This window comes from Daphnia pulex, chromosome 3 (genome assembly GCF_021134715.1).
Source record: "Daphnia pulex isolate KAP4 chromosome 3, ASM2113471v1".
NCBI classification, from domain to species: Eukaryota; Metazoa; Arthropoda; class Branchiopoda; order Diplostraca; family Daphniidae; genus Daphnia; species Daphnia pulex.
In genome coordinates, this window is record NC_060019.1 from 8061516 (window position 1) to 8076711 (window position 15196).

At 40.4% G+C, this 15196-nt stretch overlaps 2 protein-coding genes across 12 annotated transcripts; one reads left to right on the top strand and one right to left on the bottom strand.

Annotated features, from left to right (window-relative positions):
- The first annotated feature begins 154 nt into the window (after positions 1-154).
- Positions 155-10748, top strand: LOC124190550 (intersectin-1-like). 6 transcript variants are annotated; one of them, XM_046583273.1, is made up of 32 exons: positions 157-255; positions 333-507; positions 570-715; positions 797-957; positions 994-1397; positions 1468-1623; positions 1684-1994; positions 2063-2244; positions 2315-2506; positions 2570-2801; positions 2880-2965; positions 3035-3373; positions 3431-3766; positions 3833-4070; positions 4138-4478; positions 4635-4703; positions 4797-4940; positions 5006-5198; positions 5268-5395; positions 5462-5579; positions 7631-7764; positions 7826-7932; positions 8011-8083; positions 8192-8398; positions 8471-8554; positions 8636-8791; positions 8865-9005; positions 9072-9300; positions 9530-9610; positions 9971-10051; positions 10248-10421; positions 10502-10748. In XM_046583273.1, coding segments are annotated over exons 1-32 (5571 nt in total). In that variant the 5' UTR covers positions 157-254; the 3' UTR covers positions 10654-10748. The 6 variants fall into 6 exon arrangements, with proteins under 6 accessions (XP_046439228.1, XP_046439233.1, XP_046439229.1 ...); XM_046583271.1 differs by having other exon boundaries at positions 797-1397; XM_046583272.1 differs by having other exon boundaries at positions 155-507; positions 797-1397.
- A 360-nt stretch (positions 10749-11108) lies between these two features.
- LOC124190551 lies at positions 11109-15064 on the bottom strand. Of its 6 annotated transcripts, none has more exons than XR_006872998.1 (6): positions 14591-15032; positions 13822-14505; positions 13047-13692; positions 12364-12464; positions 12250-12289; positions 11109-11970 (listed from the first exon to the last, which is right to left on the bottom strand). XR_006872998.1 is itself a non-coding variant. In XM_046583279.1 (4 exons), exons 1-4 carry the CDS (start codon positions 14826-14828, stop codon positions 11889-11891), a joined length of 1650 nt encoding a protein of 549 aa, XP_046439235.1. In that variant the 5' UTR covers positions 14829-15032; the 3' UTR covers positions 11110-11888. The 6 variants fall into 6 exon arrangements, 2 of the variants coding, with proteins under 2 accessions (XP_046439235.1, XP_046439234.1); XR_006872997.1 differs by having other exon boundaries at positions 11110-11982; XR_006872996.1 differs by having other exon boundaries at positions 11110-11970; positions 12250-12464.
- Positions 15065-15196: the final 132 nt, after the last annotated feature.

A 15196-nucleotide genomic window follows, 5' to 3' on the forward strand; every position in this document is an offset into this window, starting at 1 on the left:
TACGAATTGCATATTTTCCCGATAAAATCCATACAATTAATATTGAAAACGTTAACTAAGCTTATTTCTGATTTTCCAACACATTTGTTTATTATTTATTTGGTATTATGTTGAAATTTGGCGTCGTTGATTGCTATGGTAACAACGTCAATCGATTGAGAAAAAATTGTCAAATTTTATCGTCATACGGTCATTCTCGTGCAGTTCGGCCCACTGATAAATTGTGTGTGTAGTCTAATTTTGAGTTATGTTGGAGTAAGAATCTGAATTATTCAATGTTCAATAACTGCTAAAGTCCTTTAAGGTCACAGAGTGTATTACGATTTGCATAGTGTCAAAACCTGTGTTGCCGAACATGGATCCGTTCGTCATTTTACCACAAGAAAAAGCTCGTTATGTAGAACAATTCAACTCATTGAAACCGGCTGGTGGATTTGTTAGCGGCGACCAAGCCAAAGGGTTTCTTTTGCAATCTCAACTCCCACCTGTAATCCTGGGACATATTTGGTACAATGTTAAAGACATTGATGATAAAAACCAACAACTAATCCATTTGTTTTCATGTTCAGGGAACTTGCTGACATAAATTCTGATGGCAAGCTTGATTTCACTGAATTTAGCATTGCTTGCAAGTTGATAAATGCTAAACTTCGAGGATTTGATATTCCAAAAGTCTTGCCACCCAATTTGAAAAATTCTGCTTCTGCTGGTGTTGGTTAGTGGAACATCCCTACTCTCTATTTGTATTTACCTGGGTATTTCATTCTGATTTTTTTTTTGTTTTCTTTATTGTAAGCTTCATCTGCTGGAACTCCTCCTTCATCTATGATGGGTGCTCCACTAGTCCCACTTGGAATGGTTTCAACTGGAGCAGTCCCTCCCATGACCATGCATTCAGCTGCACCAGTTCTGGCTGCAGGGCCCCAGCCAACCAATCAACCTTTGGTTCAGCCTATGATGCAGCCATTGATGCAACCAATGATGCAGCCAGTAATGCAGCCAGTAATGCAGCCCATGATGCAGAATATGATGCAGCCAACGATGCAGCCCGCTATGCAGCCCTCTATGCAACCCACGATGCAACCCACGATGCAGCCCATGATGCAGCCCATGATGCAGCCTATGATGCAGCCTATGATGCAACCCATGGTGCAGCCAATAATATCATCAAATCTTCCACTACTTATGCAAGGCGCAGGGTCTCCTGTTGGTTTACCTTTAATGGCAACCAATATGCAAAGTCCAACTGGAATGATTTCACCTCCTTCGGCTAATGCCGCTGCTGTTATTGGATCAGGATTTCCCACTTCGGCAGCAAGTTTCGACGGTTCGAAGCCAAGTACTCCTGACTCGTCAAAAACAGTGGTTCGGGCTCCATCAGTCGCTAGCAGAGAGTCGTAAGATCAATTCGACAACTATTTCAGTAATTTCACTTTAAATTTTTATTTTTATCTGAAAAATCCGAAGGTCAACTGAATGGGCAGTTCCGCATTCCTCAAAGTTGAAGTATGCCCAAGTTTTTAATAGTCATGATCGAGGAAAAACGGGCTTCTTGACAGGTGTTCAAGCTCGTGGAATTCTAGTTCAAACTCAGCTGCCACAGCATTTATTGGCCCGCATCTGGTAATAATACTTTTGATATGTTACAACTTGCAATCACAAATTTGACGCGCTTTCAAACAGGGGATTGTCGGACATTGATATGGATGGGCGCTTGTCGTGCGACGAGTTCGTATTAGCTATGCATTTATGCGACGTTGTACGAGCTGGAGATAAATTGCCAGATACATTACCGCAAGAACTCGTGCCGCCAACGTTTCGTCGTCCTAGTTTAGTGAATGCGGCATCCGGTTCGCTAACCAGTCCAAAAGGACCATCAACACCCGAGTCCAATGTACAAGGTTTGATCGCCACGTCACCACCACCTACCGACGACATGAAAATGATGTCTCCAGTTTCTTTCGAAGACAAGCGAAAAGAGAATTTCGATAAAGGTGTGTTTTTCCATTAACTTTGGCACGTAGCAAGACTTAAAAATTGTGGAATATCTGGTTGGTTTTAGGGCAAGCTGAGCTTGATAAAAGAAGAAAAGCTTTGGCTGAACAGCAGCGTCGTGAGCAAGAAGAAAGAGAGAGAAAGGAGCGCGAAGAATATGAAAGAAAAGAGAAGTTGCGGCTGGAACAAGAACGCCGCCAACAAGCCGAACTGGAGAAGAAGTTGGCCAAACAACGCGAAATAGAAATGGTGAGTTGGTTGTTTTTCAAAGAAGAAAAAAGCATTTGATTTGATTGGTCATCACCGACTGCTGTAACAGGAAAAAGAAGAGCAGCGTCGTAAAATGTTGGAGCAGCGCGAAGCCGCAAGAAAAGAGATGGAAAGGCAAAGGCAGTTGGAGTGGCAGAAACAGAGACTTCAAGAACTTCTACAGCAGAGGCAAAAAGAGCAGGAAAAAGTGGCGCTACTTCGGGCGAACCACCAACGTCTTCAGACGGAACTCTCTGTTCTGGTAATAACTGGCCTTCTGATTGTTTTCTTTTGGCTTTAACTCAAATACATTTATTTTTTTCAGGATGACAGAGTAATGGAATTATCTTCCAAGATAATTGAAACTCGAACAGGCGTTGCCGAGACTAAGAATACAATCGACGGGATGCGTACTACTCGTGACACACAAATGGCTCAACTTTCGACACTAAAGACGCAGCTTCGTGAGCAAAATCAACGTCTTCTTACTGTTAGCCAAGAGAAAGTAAGGTTGGAAGCTAAAAATCGAATGAATGCAGCCACTACACCTAACGCCAGTACGAACAAGCATTGCCATTATAATTTTTCTCTCTTAAAAGTTTAGTTACTAAGCGTTTACCTTTGGTTTATGCTAGATGAAGCTGAAACGATACAGAATACTACTGCTCGTCAAATTGCGTTGAATCAGACAAAAGAGAAGCTCGATGCATTAACAGAAGAGGTTTGTTTCTGGGAAAATAATTTTCAAAACGATCAAAATAACAATGTTTCACGTTGTTCGATTATACAGCTGAATAGTAAGCTTGAAGATTCTGAAAATAACAACGCCCAATTAAGCAGTTTGAGAACGGAGATGTCCATGCTAGCTCGTACCTGCCAAGAAACTCACAAGTCATATCTTAAGAAGCGAGAGGAAGTTCTACTATTGCGTGCCACGGGTGGCAAGCAACAGTCTTGGAGTAACGATTCCTGGTCTGATTCAACTAATAGTTGGCCAGTTAGTGCAGGAACAACTCCTGCCATAGTAGACAACAGTTCCAAGTCAGGTCTCACTCGTTATCGGGCATTGTATGAGTTCGTGGCCCGTAATGGAGACGAAATCTCTTTCCAACCGGGCGATATAATCATGGTAATCGTTCAATTTCATTCATTTTCTTCGTTTAACTAAGAGTTTTATCAAAATCAGGTAACGGAGTCACTTTCAAACGAACCTGGTTGGCTGAGCGGTGAAGTGCGAGGCCATGTCGGTTGGTTCCCAGAGGCCTATGTGGAGAAAATGGATCAAGCAGGATGGTCAGATGCTGGTGGTACTGTAGCTGTCAGTAGTATTGATAGTCCCATGGCTGGAGCAAAACGACATCCCCTGGAAGGTATTCAGGAACTGCCAGAAAATGTCAGTGACAACGGATCCATCGCGGATGCGGGTGCAGCTGTATCTTTGGCATTAGAGGCGGCTCATTCCGCTTTTATGCCAGTTACAACTAAAGTATCGGAAGAATCATCTTCTCCCATCCTTGGCCAAGTATGCGATTGTTCATTTTTTGGTTTTTTGCAAACGAATACTAATGCAGTTTGAGAAACTCTTTAGGGAGAAATCGTCGATAATTTGAAAGCGGAAGCCATTTACGTTTGGCAAGGCAAAAAGGACAACCATCTCTCCTTCAACAAAGGAGACGTTATTCTTGTTCGCGAACAGCAAGACCTTTGGTGGTTTGGCCAGTGTAATGACCGAAGTGGTTGGTTCCCCAAGTCATTTGTTTCACTCTTCCACACCGATACTGCCCCACAATCTCCAAAGGCAGTTATTTCTGCGCAAAATAGCAAAGGTATAGTTGGAAAATTTCAAATGATTGAAATTTAAATAATTAACCATATTTGTAATGCATTATTCAGGTTTAGAAGAAAATTACTACATTGCTATGTACCCATACGAATCGAACGAGCCTGGAGATTTATCTTTCGTGGCTGGCGAAATGGTGACCATCATTAAAAAGGACGGAGACTGGTGGACTGGAACTATTGGAGCTCGAACCGGTGTGTTCCCTTCCAACTACGTGCAAAAAGCTGAGCTTCAATATGAAGCGGCAGCTGATTCCGAAGTTGAAGCTGCCTCAGCCGCTGCTGATGCTGCCGCGGCCGCTGCTGTTGCCAAAACAGTTGCTCCGGCAGTGAAGACAACGACTCAAGCAGATTCCAAGCGGCCTAATACTGCTCCAATCGATAGCGAATTTGAGGTATTTCATTATTGATATTTGTACCTTTAGCCACGTAAAGTATCAAACTGCTAGCGCTAATGCTCCCTTCGACCCATCTCCCCTGCAAATGTCAATGTGCATATGTCAAGAAGTCGTTTTTTGTGTGTTGTTTCCATGTATTCCCGGATGAAATAGTCGTCTGTTAGTGGAATTCCTCGAGCCGCTTCCGCAGCTTCTAGCGGTGCACCTTCACCTTCTAATATGGTATTCTTTCATCAAGCCAATTTACCAACCCATATCTCTTTAATGAGATTTCTTGCCATGAATGTATTTACTGATAAGTTACTACTTCAACAGGGACGGGGAAGCAAAAAGCCTGAAATTGCCACAGTAATAGCCCCTTACTCGGCAACTAGTAGTGAGCAGCTATCGCTACAACGAGGACAACTTATCATGATCCGGAAAAAATCTGCTTCTGGTTGGTGGGAAGGTGAACTTCAGGTACTACAATGTTATTTCTGAATGTCAACGCGGCTTACGCTTAACTCATTAAATCGTCATCCTAGGCAAAAGGTCGAAAACGTCAGTTAGGATGGTTCCCAGCGTCGTACGTTAAAGTATTGAGTAGTTCGGGAGGCAGTAGCCGCACTACACCTGTGCCCGCCGAAATGGAGGATGAAATGCCGCAAATCCCTCCTGCCGCTCCAACTGAAACTGAAATTAGCGCAGCGTTTGAAGTCAATAATGGTTCTGCGTTAGGTACAACCTCGTGCAACAACTATAGATAACATCCCATTTGTATTAATATTTCTTTTTCTCGCATTGCAGATCAAGTAGTAGCTCTGTTTCCATATACTGCCCAAAACGAAGATGAACTGAGCTTCCTTCAAGGCGATGTCCTGATTATAATTGATCGTGAAGACCCGGCTTGGTGGCGTGGGGAATTAAAGGGCCAGGTATTATTTACAGAAAGTTGCATGGACAAATTTAGCCTTTTCATCATATATGTTTTATCGCAACAGACCGGACTCTTCCCGTCTAACTATGTGGAAGTCATGGGTAGTTTGGCTGCCTCAGCAGCTCTTGGAGCAGCAGCTAGTTCTGCTAGTTCCAACATCACTTCCACCTCTACTTCTCAGTGTAAGTGAGAGCTTCAGAGCTCGGACGCTTCAATTCTATTCCTTTCTATAGTGGGAAACTTGTTCTTCCATTTTCTCATTACTAGTTGTCCTTTTTTGTCCTTGATGCTTTCATATCACCTCTCTTGTTATCTGTCTATTCCTGAGACTATGGGTAGAGCTTTCACAGGAACGGCAAATCAATTCACCCTTCTTTTCTCTTCTCTACACTGAAACATTTAAACATTGCATTGATGGATAATGTTACTCTATTTTATGGTCGTTTTTGTTTCTCTTGATTTCATTAATTTTCTAATGAAATTTTCATCTTTTACTTACATTCTTGCCTTTTCTTTCTTTATTTATTGTTTTGTTGTCGTTTACTTTATACAAAACTTTACTTTTTGTGGTGTGGGCGGCTTTTTAAGTAGAGTGTATTTGTCCTTATTGTAGGAAAGAGAAAGGACTGACGCGATGAGCCATCCATCCGGGGGGAAAGGGCAGCCGCACACCACGCCGTGCTTCCGTGTTAAAGGAAACTTAGGAAAGAAAATCAGCCAGAAACGCTTCTGTTTTTTTTTCCCCCTTTTTCTAAATTCTGTTTCTTTCTCAATTAATTTCTTACCACTTAATCAACATCAAACTTCAGTTTTGTAGGTGTGCACTCCTTAAAACTAGTTCTGACGACGTGCCTTTCTTTTTTCCCCCTCTTCAATAAGTCTTTGAGTCCATTTCACAATTCATTCAGTTCTCGTCGATGCAGTCTGCCCTCATGGACTATATTCAATTTCTTGAGTTGCGTTTCGACTTTCTGATTTTTAAGTTTGACTCGGCTTTGAATGGCACGGTGTGGTAGCGAGTCAATATTCCTTTTGTCGTCGTAAGAAACCCTCGTGATGTTACATCTTACCTGGGATCATGGATTCCATGCTAGCGATTCTTACTAGCGTCTTGTACTCATCCTCCGATTGATGTGCACTTTAGGTTCGTTGTTTTTCTACACTGCAGAAGGAAAAAGAGATAGCTCTGTACAGCATTTTGCTTGCTCCTTCCTTATTTCCGACTTGTGTCGAATTATCATTAGTAGTAGCTTGTCTGTCCTTTTTTTTTTGGCTAGTATCTGTCATACTCATCCGTAACCCATATAAAATCGCCGCACACTCTACGTGTGCATCTTTACTCTTATTCTTGTAACTTGAATCCATTCGATGCTGCTTTATGGCCATCGAGCGATTCAGCAAGAATAAGCTGTTTGAGCGAATCATCGTTCATCGTCTTCTTAGTGACCCGAAAAAGCATAAGAGCAAGCATTATTTCCCACAGTCTCCTAGTCTCTCTGTGCTAAAAAGACATAATCGATCGTCAGTTGCACTGAGCCGAGGAACGACGTTTCTCGCGCCTTAGTTTTGTTGTGTTTTCGATAGAGAGAGAGCGTCTAGTGTCGTTGTTACCTTTAATCTCCTTTCTCGGTAGTTGGACTACGCAACAGAATCTCTTTTTAAAATTAGTTTATTTCACTCGTTTGTGTCACCTTTATTTTCCGTTTAAAGTAATTTGAATACTCGTCGGTGGTTTGTGTCATCTATTTCCCCCCCTGATCGCTGGGTGTCCTCCGTTTCCAGTGCTCTTTTGGATTTTCATAATACTTTAAAAAAGTCTTAGAAAACGATTAGCTTTTCATCTGATCCGTGTGTGTTTTACTTGTTCATCATTGCAGTGCAGTTTTCCTTACTGTTAGTCTGTAATGAACATCTGGCAAGGTCGAATGTTTTTCTCTTTACTTATTATCATTCTTCGCTATGGATTCCAGTAGCTGAAATACATCGTTTGTCTTTGTGAAACACGAAACAGTTTTCTACGGATACATTTCTTGGTACCTTATACAACAGTTCTTGTGCTGTTTTGATCACCACACTTGTTTTTAGACACACATTCTTTTAAATAGTGCACTCAACGCAACTTCCGATGAATGTCCTTCTTATGTCGATACAAGATTATCTAATATGTCAGAAAATAGCTCGATTTTGTTTGTATGGTCGAGATTATTTCTGAGCTGCTGCTGCTTCATCTTAGGGGCGACAATGAGGAAGGCCGAAACTGCAGACCTTTCCAGTCTTTCTCCTACTGAGCAAAAGCGACAGATTGTCATTCAAGAACTAATGAACACAGAGGAAAACTATATGGAGGACATGTCAATCGTCAATGAAGTAATGCACTTTCCTTCAAAGTCCCAATTTGTTTTGCTAATTCATTCTCTTGTTTTATTAGGTGTTCCAAAAACCGATGGTAGAATCGGGTGTCGTCAAGTTGGAAGACGTTGAAACAATTTTCGTTAACTGGAAGGATATTATCGCTTGTAATAATACTTTCTTAAGGTATAGTATTAAGCAAATGTGTCTCACAAAGTCACAATAATTTTAATCAACTCATTGAGATGGAAATATTTTGTGTAGGGCACTTCGTATCAGGAAGAAAATGAGTCCTGGCGGAATAGTTCAAGCCGTCGGTGATATTCTGGTCGATTGTGTAAGTGTCAAACGCTTTAAATAGTCTTCATTTTATGCTGTACCATCTCATTTAGATTTTTTGTATTTATGATTTTCTAAACTTCGGACCCGCATGATCATTCGAAAGCTTCCGCACATGTCGCCTTACATTCGTTTCTGCAGTAGGCAGCTTAACGCTGCCGCTCTAATTCAGCGACGCCACGAAAGTGTTCCAGAATTTCGCGCTCTATTGAAAAAATGCCAACTGCATCCAAAAGTGAAAGGGATGCCGTTAACATCGTTTTTGCTAAAGCCCATGCAGAGGATTACCAAATATCCCCTGTTGATCAAAAAGGTAGACTTTGGTTTCTTCATCACTAAATTTCATCATTTGAATCACATTTTGGCTAATTTCAATTTGCGATAGATTTTAGAATCGACAGATGAAAGTCATCCTGATAGATTGTTGTTGGATGAAGCTCTTGTAAAGGCCGAAGAACTTTGTAATCAGGTATTAAACATTATTTAGTGCTGGCTAGGTAAATAACTTATGATCCCGGAAGTTAAATTCAAATTTTGCTTTCACTATTAGGTAAACGAAGGCGTAAGGGAGCAAGAAAATTCAGATCGACTGGAATGGTTACAGCGAAGGGTTCAAATTGAAGGGTTAGACGAACAGCTTGTTTTTAACTCCATTACAAACATGCTGGGTCCTCGCAAACTCATCCATTTTGGTCCTTTAAAAAAAGTAAGGCATTGAAACGCATCTCATAGATTTTGTACTTTTATGAAAAATGATTTTCTCATTGAAACTAATTCAGATCAAAAGCAACAAGGAACTGCTGGCCTTCGTGTTCAATGATTTTCTAATGTTCACTACCGTCAACAAACCTTTAGCATCCATCAATCTTCAGTTTCTTTTTGATAAGAAATCGAGTGTGGCGTTGAAGATGTACAGAAAGGTTAGCAAATCTTTTCTTTCGTCAAAGATAATGAAATTCATTTTCTTTCTGTTTTGTCATGAGTAGCCTATATTTCTCAGAGAAATGACAGTGGTGCCAGGGGAAAACCATCCCGCCGATGGTGGTAATGAAAATGACACAGTGCCGACGCGCTTCACCATTCAAGACACGAATTGTAAGTTGTTGCTGACGTCCACCAGTTCGGCCGAACGGATTCTGTGGTTGCGGAAACTAGAGGAAGCACGAAAACACTGCTTGCTGACGGAGCGAGCTGTCCTACAACGCCAAAGATCAAGTAGTCAAAGTTTTCTGTTTTTAATTAATTTTTGGGTTTCAATACCGCCTAAGATATACTGGTGCTTAATGTTTAATTATAACTGTCGCGCTTGCTTATTGCACAAGTGCATTAGTATGTCTGACAAAATCTATAAGATTTAATATGATAATCAAATAGTTAAAAATTTTAAATGGACATTGCCGCGTTATGCGTGGCCAATTCGCTCGTCTAACTCAAAATCCTTTAGAACAAAATGAAGGCAATGTTTGCGGACGATTGCTGGTTTTGGTCATGGAAGCTGAAAATCTACAGGCCAGTTCGGAAACGGGTAAGATGTACATTGAATTGAGAATAGTGGACTTCTGGATACGCATGCTCGGACGCACACAAACTTCACTACGAAAAGCTTTCCCCGCTTCTCTATCGTTTATTTGAACCTATACTAACGATTCAATCTTCAATTGCACATATTTATTTGGCTAATAGGCTTTGATTGAATTACGATTCTCCTTAGTTACCATCGTTTTTCGGCAAAGTATTTTGTTGCTCTTATCTTTATCCTTCTTCCTTACTATAATGAATGCTAGTTTGGTGTTGTAACGAAACTCCTTTCATAATAATCTAACACGCATGATACTATTGATGATTTCTTGGCTTTCTCTGCCGTTTTCTCTTCACTTGCACACAGTAAGGCAAAGGCCCCCAGTAGGCAAGTTGCGAGTCGTCGTCGCCGAAGGCCTCGCTCTTACTTCACGGGGTAACTTAAAAGGTACAACCGTTTCTATGAATGATGTGCTTTCTGATGTAGCACCATTAAATTCACATTTGAATGGCGTACCTGTTTTCTCATTTGAATTGGAACCACCTGCTCAGCACAACTAACTCACGCTTTCTCTGACTTGAAAAACTGTTTTGTCACAAATGGATGTTTGCCTCGACGTGGCATTGAAATTAAATTTCTACAGGAAAAAGCGACACTTTCTGTGAAGTCTATCTTGGATCGCAAGAACATCGAACCAAAGTGGTGCCTAAATCTCTCAACCCCAAGTGGAATGCGTCGATGCAGTTTTTAGTGAAAGACCTTCAGCAGGATGTCCTTTGTGTCACCGTGTTAGACCGCGATTACTTCTCACCAAACGGTATGCTAAAATATAATCATGCGTCTATAATCTAATATCTCCAAAATAACTATTCTGTTTCACGCATTTAACTGGGACAGAATTTCTGGGACGAACCGAGATTCGCATTGCTGATGTGCTGCAGGATTCAAAAATATATCGCGGCCCGCTCATCAAGCGGCTGCCTTTGTATGAGGTGGAATCGGGAGAAATCGTCCTCAAACTCGACCTTCAACTATTTAACCGCCGTTGATCGTAGTCTTTCAATATTAGTGATGCATTTTCTCATCGATTTACATTTAATCTGTGTATAACTGCCAAGACAAAATGAATTTTCATAATCCTGTATATAACTGTATGTTTTCAGTCTATTGGTTATTGGTTTTTGTTGTCTGTTTTAGTCTTCGAACGTATAAATGTAGGAAAACCGTTACTCCCTACGTGGTCGAAACAAAAGCAGTGGGTTGGAGACTGGGAGGCTTTCAACGAAGGCTTGAGTTAATTGGCGACAACGCCAAGGTTTCGCGTGTCATTTATAAATAGTAGTAGCCTTCCCCGATTGGTAAGTTCAAATAAAATTAATTACCGTACACGGAATGTCGATACCGAAAAAAGATCGCAACTTTTTTTTATTGAAGCCACTTAGATTTCTTATGGCCTTTGCCATGTAAACGGAAAAAACTACAAAACGCATGCGTGCCAGATTTCTGGAAGTCAGATTTTCGCGATCTAAAAAAGCCCTATATCTGTGAACTCCACGAAATATGGGGAAAAAATGAAAGCTTTTTTATTAAAACCTAAATTTTGCCAAAATCGTAAAGTTTCCTGAACTAGACTTCGCGTTATTTTTCAAATTTCAGTGATGTTTCGATATTTCTCAAGGACACATCAAATCGAACATAAATTTGATGAGGATCACGAAATGTAGGTTCATTTTTGCGTCATAGTAAGATTTACCAAGCTCGGAACTAAATTAGAAACCGAAAATAATAAAATGGCTATATTGGCACCCGGAATCCGGGATTTTTTCCTCTGTTGACAATTGTCAGGAATCTAAATTTTCAAATAAAATTGCCGCAATCAAAGTCTTTGCAGAATTTCAGCTCTAGGAAATCTGCGAAATAGAAATTATCTTTCCAACCCCCAAAACGGACAATTCCCCGAATAACTCCCGTCAAATATGCTAGAATTCACAAGTTTGAAAAAACAAACCATATCCGAGTCCATAGTTATTTACGAGTATTATAGCGGTATTAGTGAAAAGGACGATAAATAAACAAAACTTTCAGCGAATTATCAATGCTGGCCGGTCGGATTTGAATAGTCAGAATCATAAAGTATTAGGGCCTATATAATGCATGATTGCATTTGCCACATGCAATTGAAAAGTGAAACAACTTCAACATGATATCACTTAAAACGGGCACACTTAAATATTACTACTCAACAAAAACACCAGAGATATTTAACAATATTGTCTTGTCCTCTTCAGCTGATGTCAGGCAGCAAACACTGAGCAAACATAAGCACATAACAGCAACACCAAACTGCTTGCTTGAATACCACGTACCTGGAATAATCACTGAAAGAAAATTAATAAATTATCATGCACAAGTTAGTCAGCAGGTGAAAAGCAAGCAAACAGGAAAAGAGCTGAACAGAATTACTTCAATAAGTCGTTAGAATATACTAAACCAAAAGTGTGTAAATTAAGTTCAGGAATCAGAGCGAATGCGGAGTATTGTAACAAAAAATAACTTTTTTAAGGTAGACGAATGAAGCAATAAGGATACCCTCAAAAGCTAAAACATTCTAGAGTTTCCTGAAGACAAATAAAATTATAATTTACCTCTGTTCCAGGAGTCTTCTCATAGTAATGGATGTCGATTCTAAATTAGAAGTAACCAGACGTGCAGATATTCCAACTTAAAGATGTCGAAACATTAGGAACAACTTCACCTACTTCTGATTTGATAATGTGCGCCGAAATTTGTTGTTTGTGATGGATTCGGCTTGCCATATGACGCGCAGACGAACTCAGTTTAGGAACAATAACGTTGGAAACTTTCCAACGGAAAGAAAGAATTAAATCTGTTTTTCTATGTCTCAAACCAGTAAACAAGAAGTCTTTGAAAAATTACAAATCCAAAAAAGAAAAAGAATAAGGGTAAAAAAAAATTAACCACATATTTAAACACCATATTCTGGAGGAAACAGAGGTTGATGCGGGTTGATGATGAGGTTGAAGATGAAGAGGAATGGAGATGAGAAGAATGGAGCTGAGAACTATGGTCTAGTAGGAAATGATGTTGACGAAATGGGGCTCACAGCCAGAACAATTGATGGGAGATTCAGACAGCAGCAAATATGGGAAGAAACAGTAGATATGTACACAAGCTTTTAACACATTTTATCCAAGGTATTAACCATTATTTCCTCTCTACAGTAGTTTTAAAGAAGAAGTTGAGGAATAGAGGTTCAAAAGAAATAGCAGATGATACTTGTTACTAGAAACTTTGGAGCTGGAAAGATTTACTTTGGTCATTCGTATCTTGAAAAGTATGAAGACTGATTTTATGCTTGGGTTCAGATGCAAGAACTACGCATTTAACCAGAAGTGTAGTTGGGTGTATTACGACTACTCACTTCGACTTTGGTAACGTCTTCTGCGCCACCATGGTTACAGTTGTCAAAACACTCCTTTCCGCTGATACCGAAGTTCCGGCGCGGAGACGATTGAGCGCATCACGAACTTCTGGAGGTGCAGAAAAAACCAAGAGTCGGTTGGCCTCGGAATGGTCAATTTCGTCATAAACACCTTGAGGAAAGAAAACTTGTCTGATTGCGTTCTTCTCTGCATATTCCAAATTAACGAGCAGCAATATCAATCGTTGTTGACTTTCGTCTTCGCTAGCAGAATCCCAATATGGACCACTTTTGGTTAACCCCAATTTTGACGAAAGCTGGCGACAAAATTTTGGAAGACAGTTTAAGAAGATGACTTTAAGCTGTTGGCTGAAATGAGCATCCACTTTCATTAGTTGCTGAGTTGGGATAGCTACATTGACCCATACAGCACTCTTTTCTGATGACTCGTTATGGTTGTGAAAAACTGGAGCTTGTAGCATAATTCCTTTGGACGAGAATAACACCTGTCCCACTGGAATAAACTTATATGATCCTATACGAACAAACCGGCAGTTTACGGCAACGAAAGGTCCCTTCAATCCACTTTCCTTCCAACGGAGAAACTCATTTGATCCAATTTTCTCTTCTGCATCAATAGGTAAATCTATCAAACAGCATTAGGGGTAAACAAAGAATTGAAAATAAAAGTAATAAGATAAATCCGGATATACAAACAACAACAAAAAACAGCAATGGAAACAAATGTGTTTACATTCTTTAATATTTGGCTCACCTTTAATAGCATCTTCTTTGTCACCAATCACATCTGGCGAATCTATCGACGAAACACTCGTTTCTGCTGGTACCGAAGTTCCTGCGTGGAGACGATTAAGCGCATCACGAACTTCTGGAGATGCAGAAAAAACCAAGAGTCGGTTGGCCTCGGCATGATTAATTTCATGATAGACACCTCGAGGAACGAAGACTTTTTTTATAGCGTTCTTCGTTGCATAGTTCAAATTGCCGGGAAAAAGGGTTAATCGTTTTTTACTTTCGTCTTCGCTAGCAGAATCCCAGTATGGACCACTTTTGGGTAACCCCAATTTTGACGAAAGCTGTCGACACAAGCTTGGAAGACAATTTAAGAAGATGACTTTAAGCTGTTGGCTGAAATGAGCATCCACTTTCATTAGTTGCTGAGTTGGGATAGCTACATTGACCCATACTGCACTCTTTTCTGATGACTCGTTATGGTTGTGAAAAACTGGAGCTTGTAGCATAATTCCTTTGGATGAGAATAAAACCTGGCCCACTGGAGTAAACCTGTATGATCCAATTCGAATAGACTTGCAGTGTATGGGAAAGAAAGGTTCCTTCAATCCAGCAACTCCATTCCAATGGAGAAAATCATTTGATCCAAGCCTTTCTTCTGCATCAATACCAGGTAAATCCATTGAAACAGCATTTGACGCTGCACCTACAGGTAAACAAAGAATTGAAAATAAAAAGTAAGACAAATCAACAAGAAAAACCAGCAGCTGAAGCAAATGTGTTAAACTGACATTCTTGAATGTTTGGCTGTTCTTTGTTCAAAGAGTTGCCATCCAATTTTTCAGAGGATTTGTGGATACCATCAGATTTGAGTTTTTTGGTTTCGTGAAAGGAATCATCATCTTCATTGCTACTCAGTGTTACACCACAGACTACAAAGTGTGGCTCTTCTAACTTGGCTGTAGTCCTAGTCTGTCTAGAAGGTTGAGCTTTTTTTGCCTTTTTGAGTCCGAGGGCGTCGGTTGCCATATGATGAATATGACATCTGAGATTCCTGATGATTTGTTTCCAGGTAATGACCTGAGATTTGAAGTGAGATGTACCGTTTTTTTTTCTTTCAAGGACGTGCAGGCCCCTCAAACATGTATATTGTTGGGGCAATGATAGCTAATATTCTAATTTGGTGATGCAATATCAACAGATGAACAACTTCAGGCTGACGTTGCTCTAACCTCTAAGCCTCCAAGGGGTATTTTGGCTATGACAACGTCGAACCGCTAGGTGCGCTACAGTCTGACGTTGCGCTATCCTAGTTCCCAGCGTACCCGAGTCCCGCGCGGAGAAGTTGGTCAATGGCATAATTAAAATAACACGACTTAAACTCTTAATTATTTGAA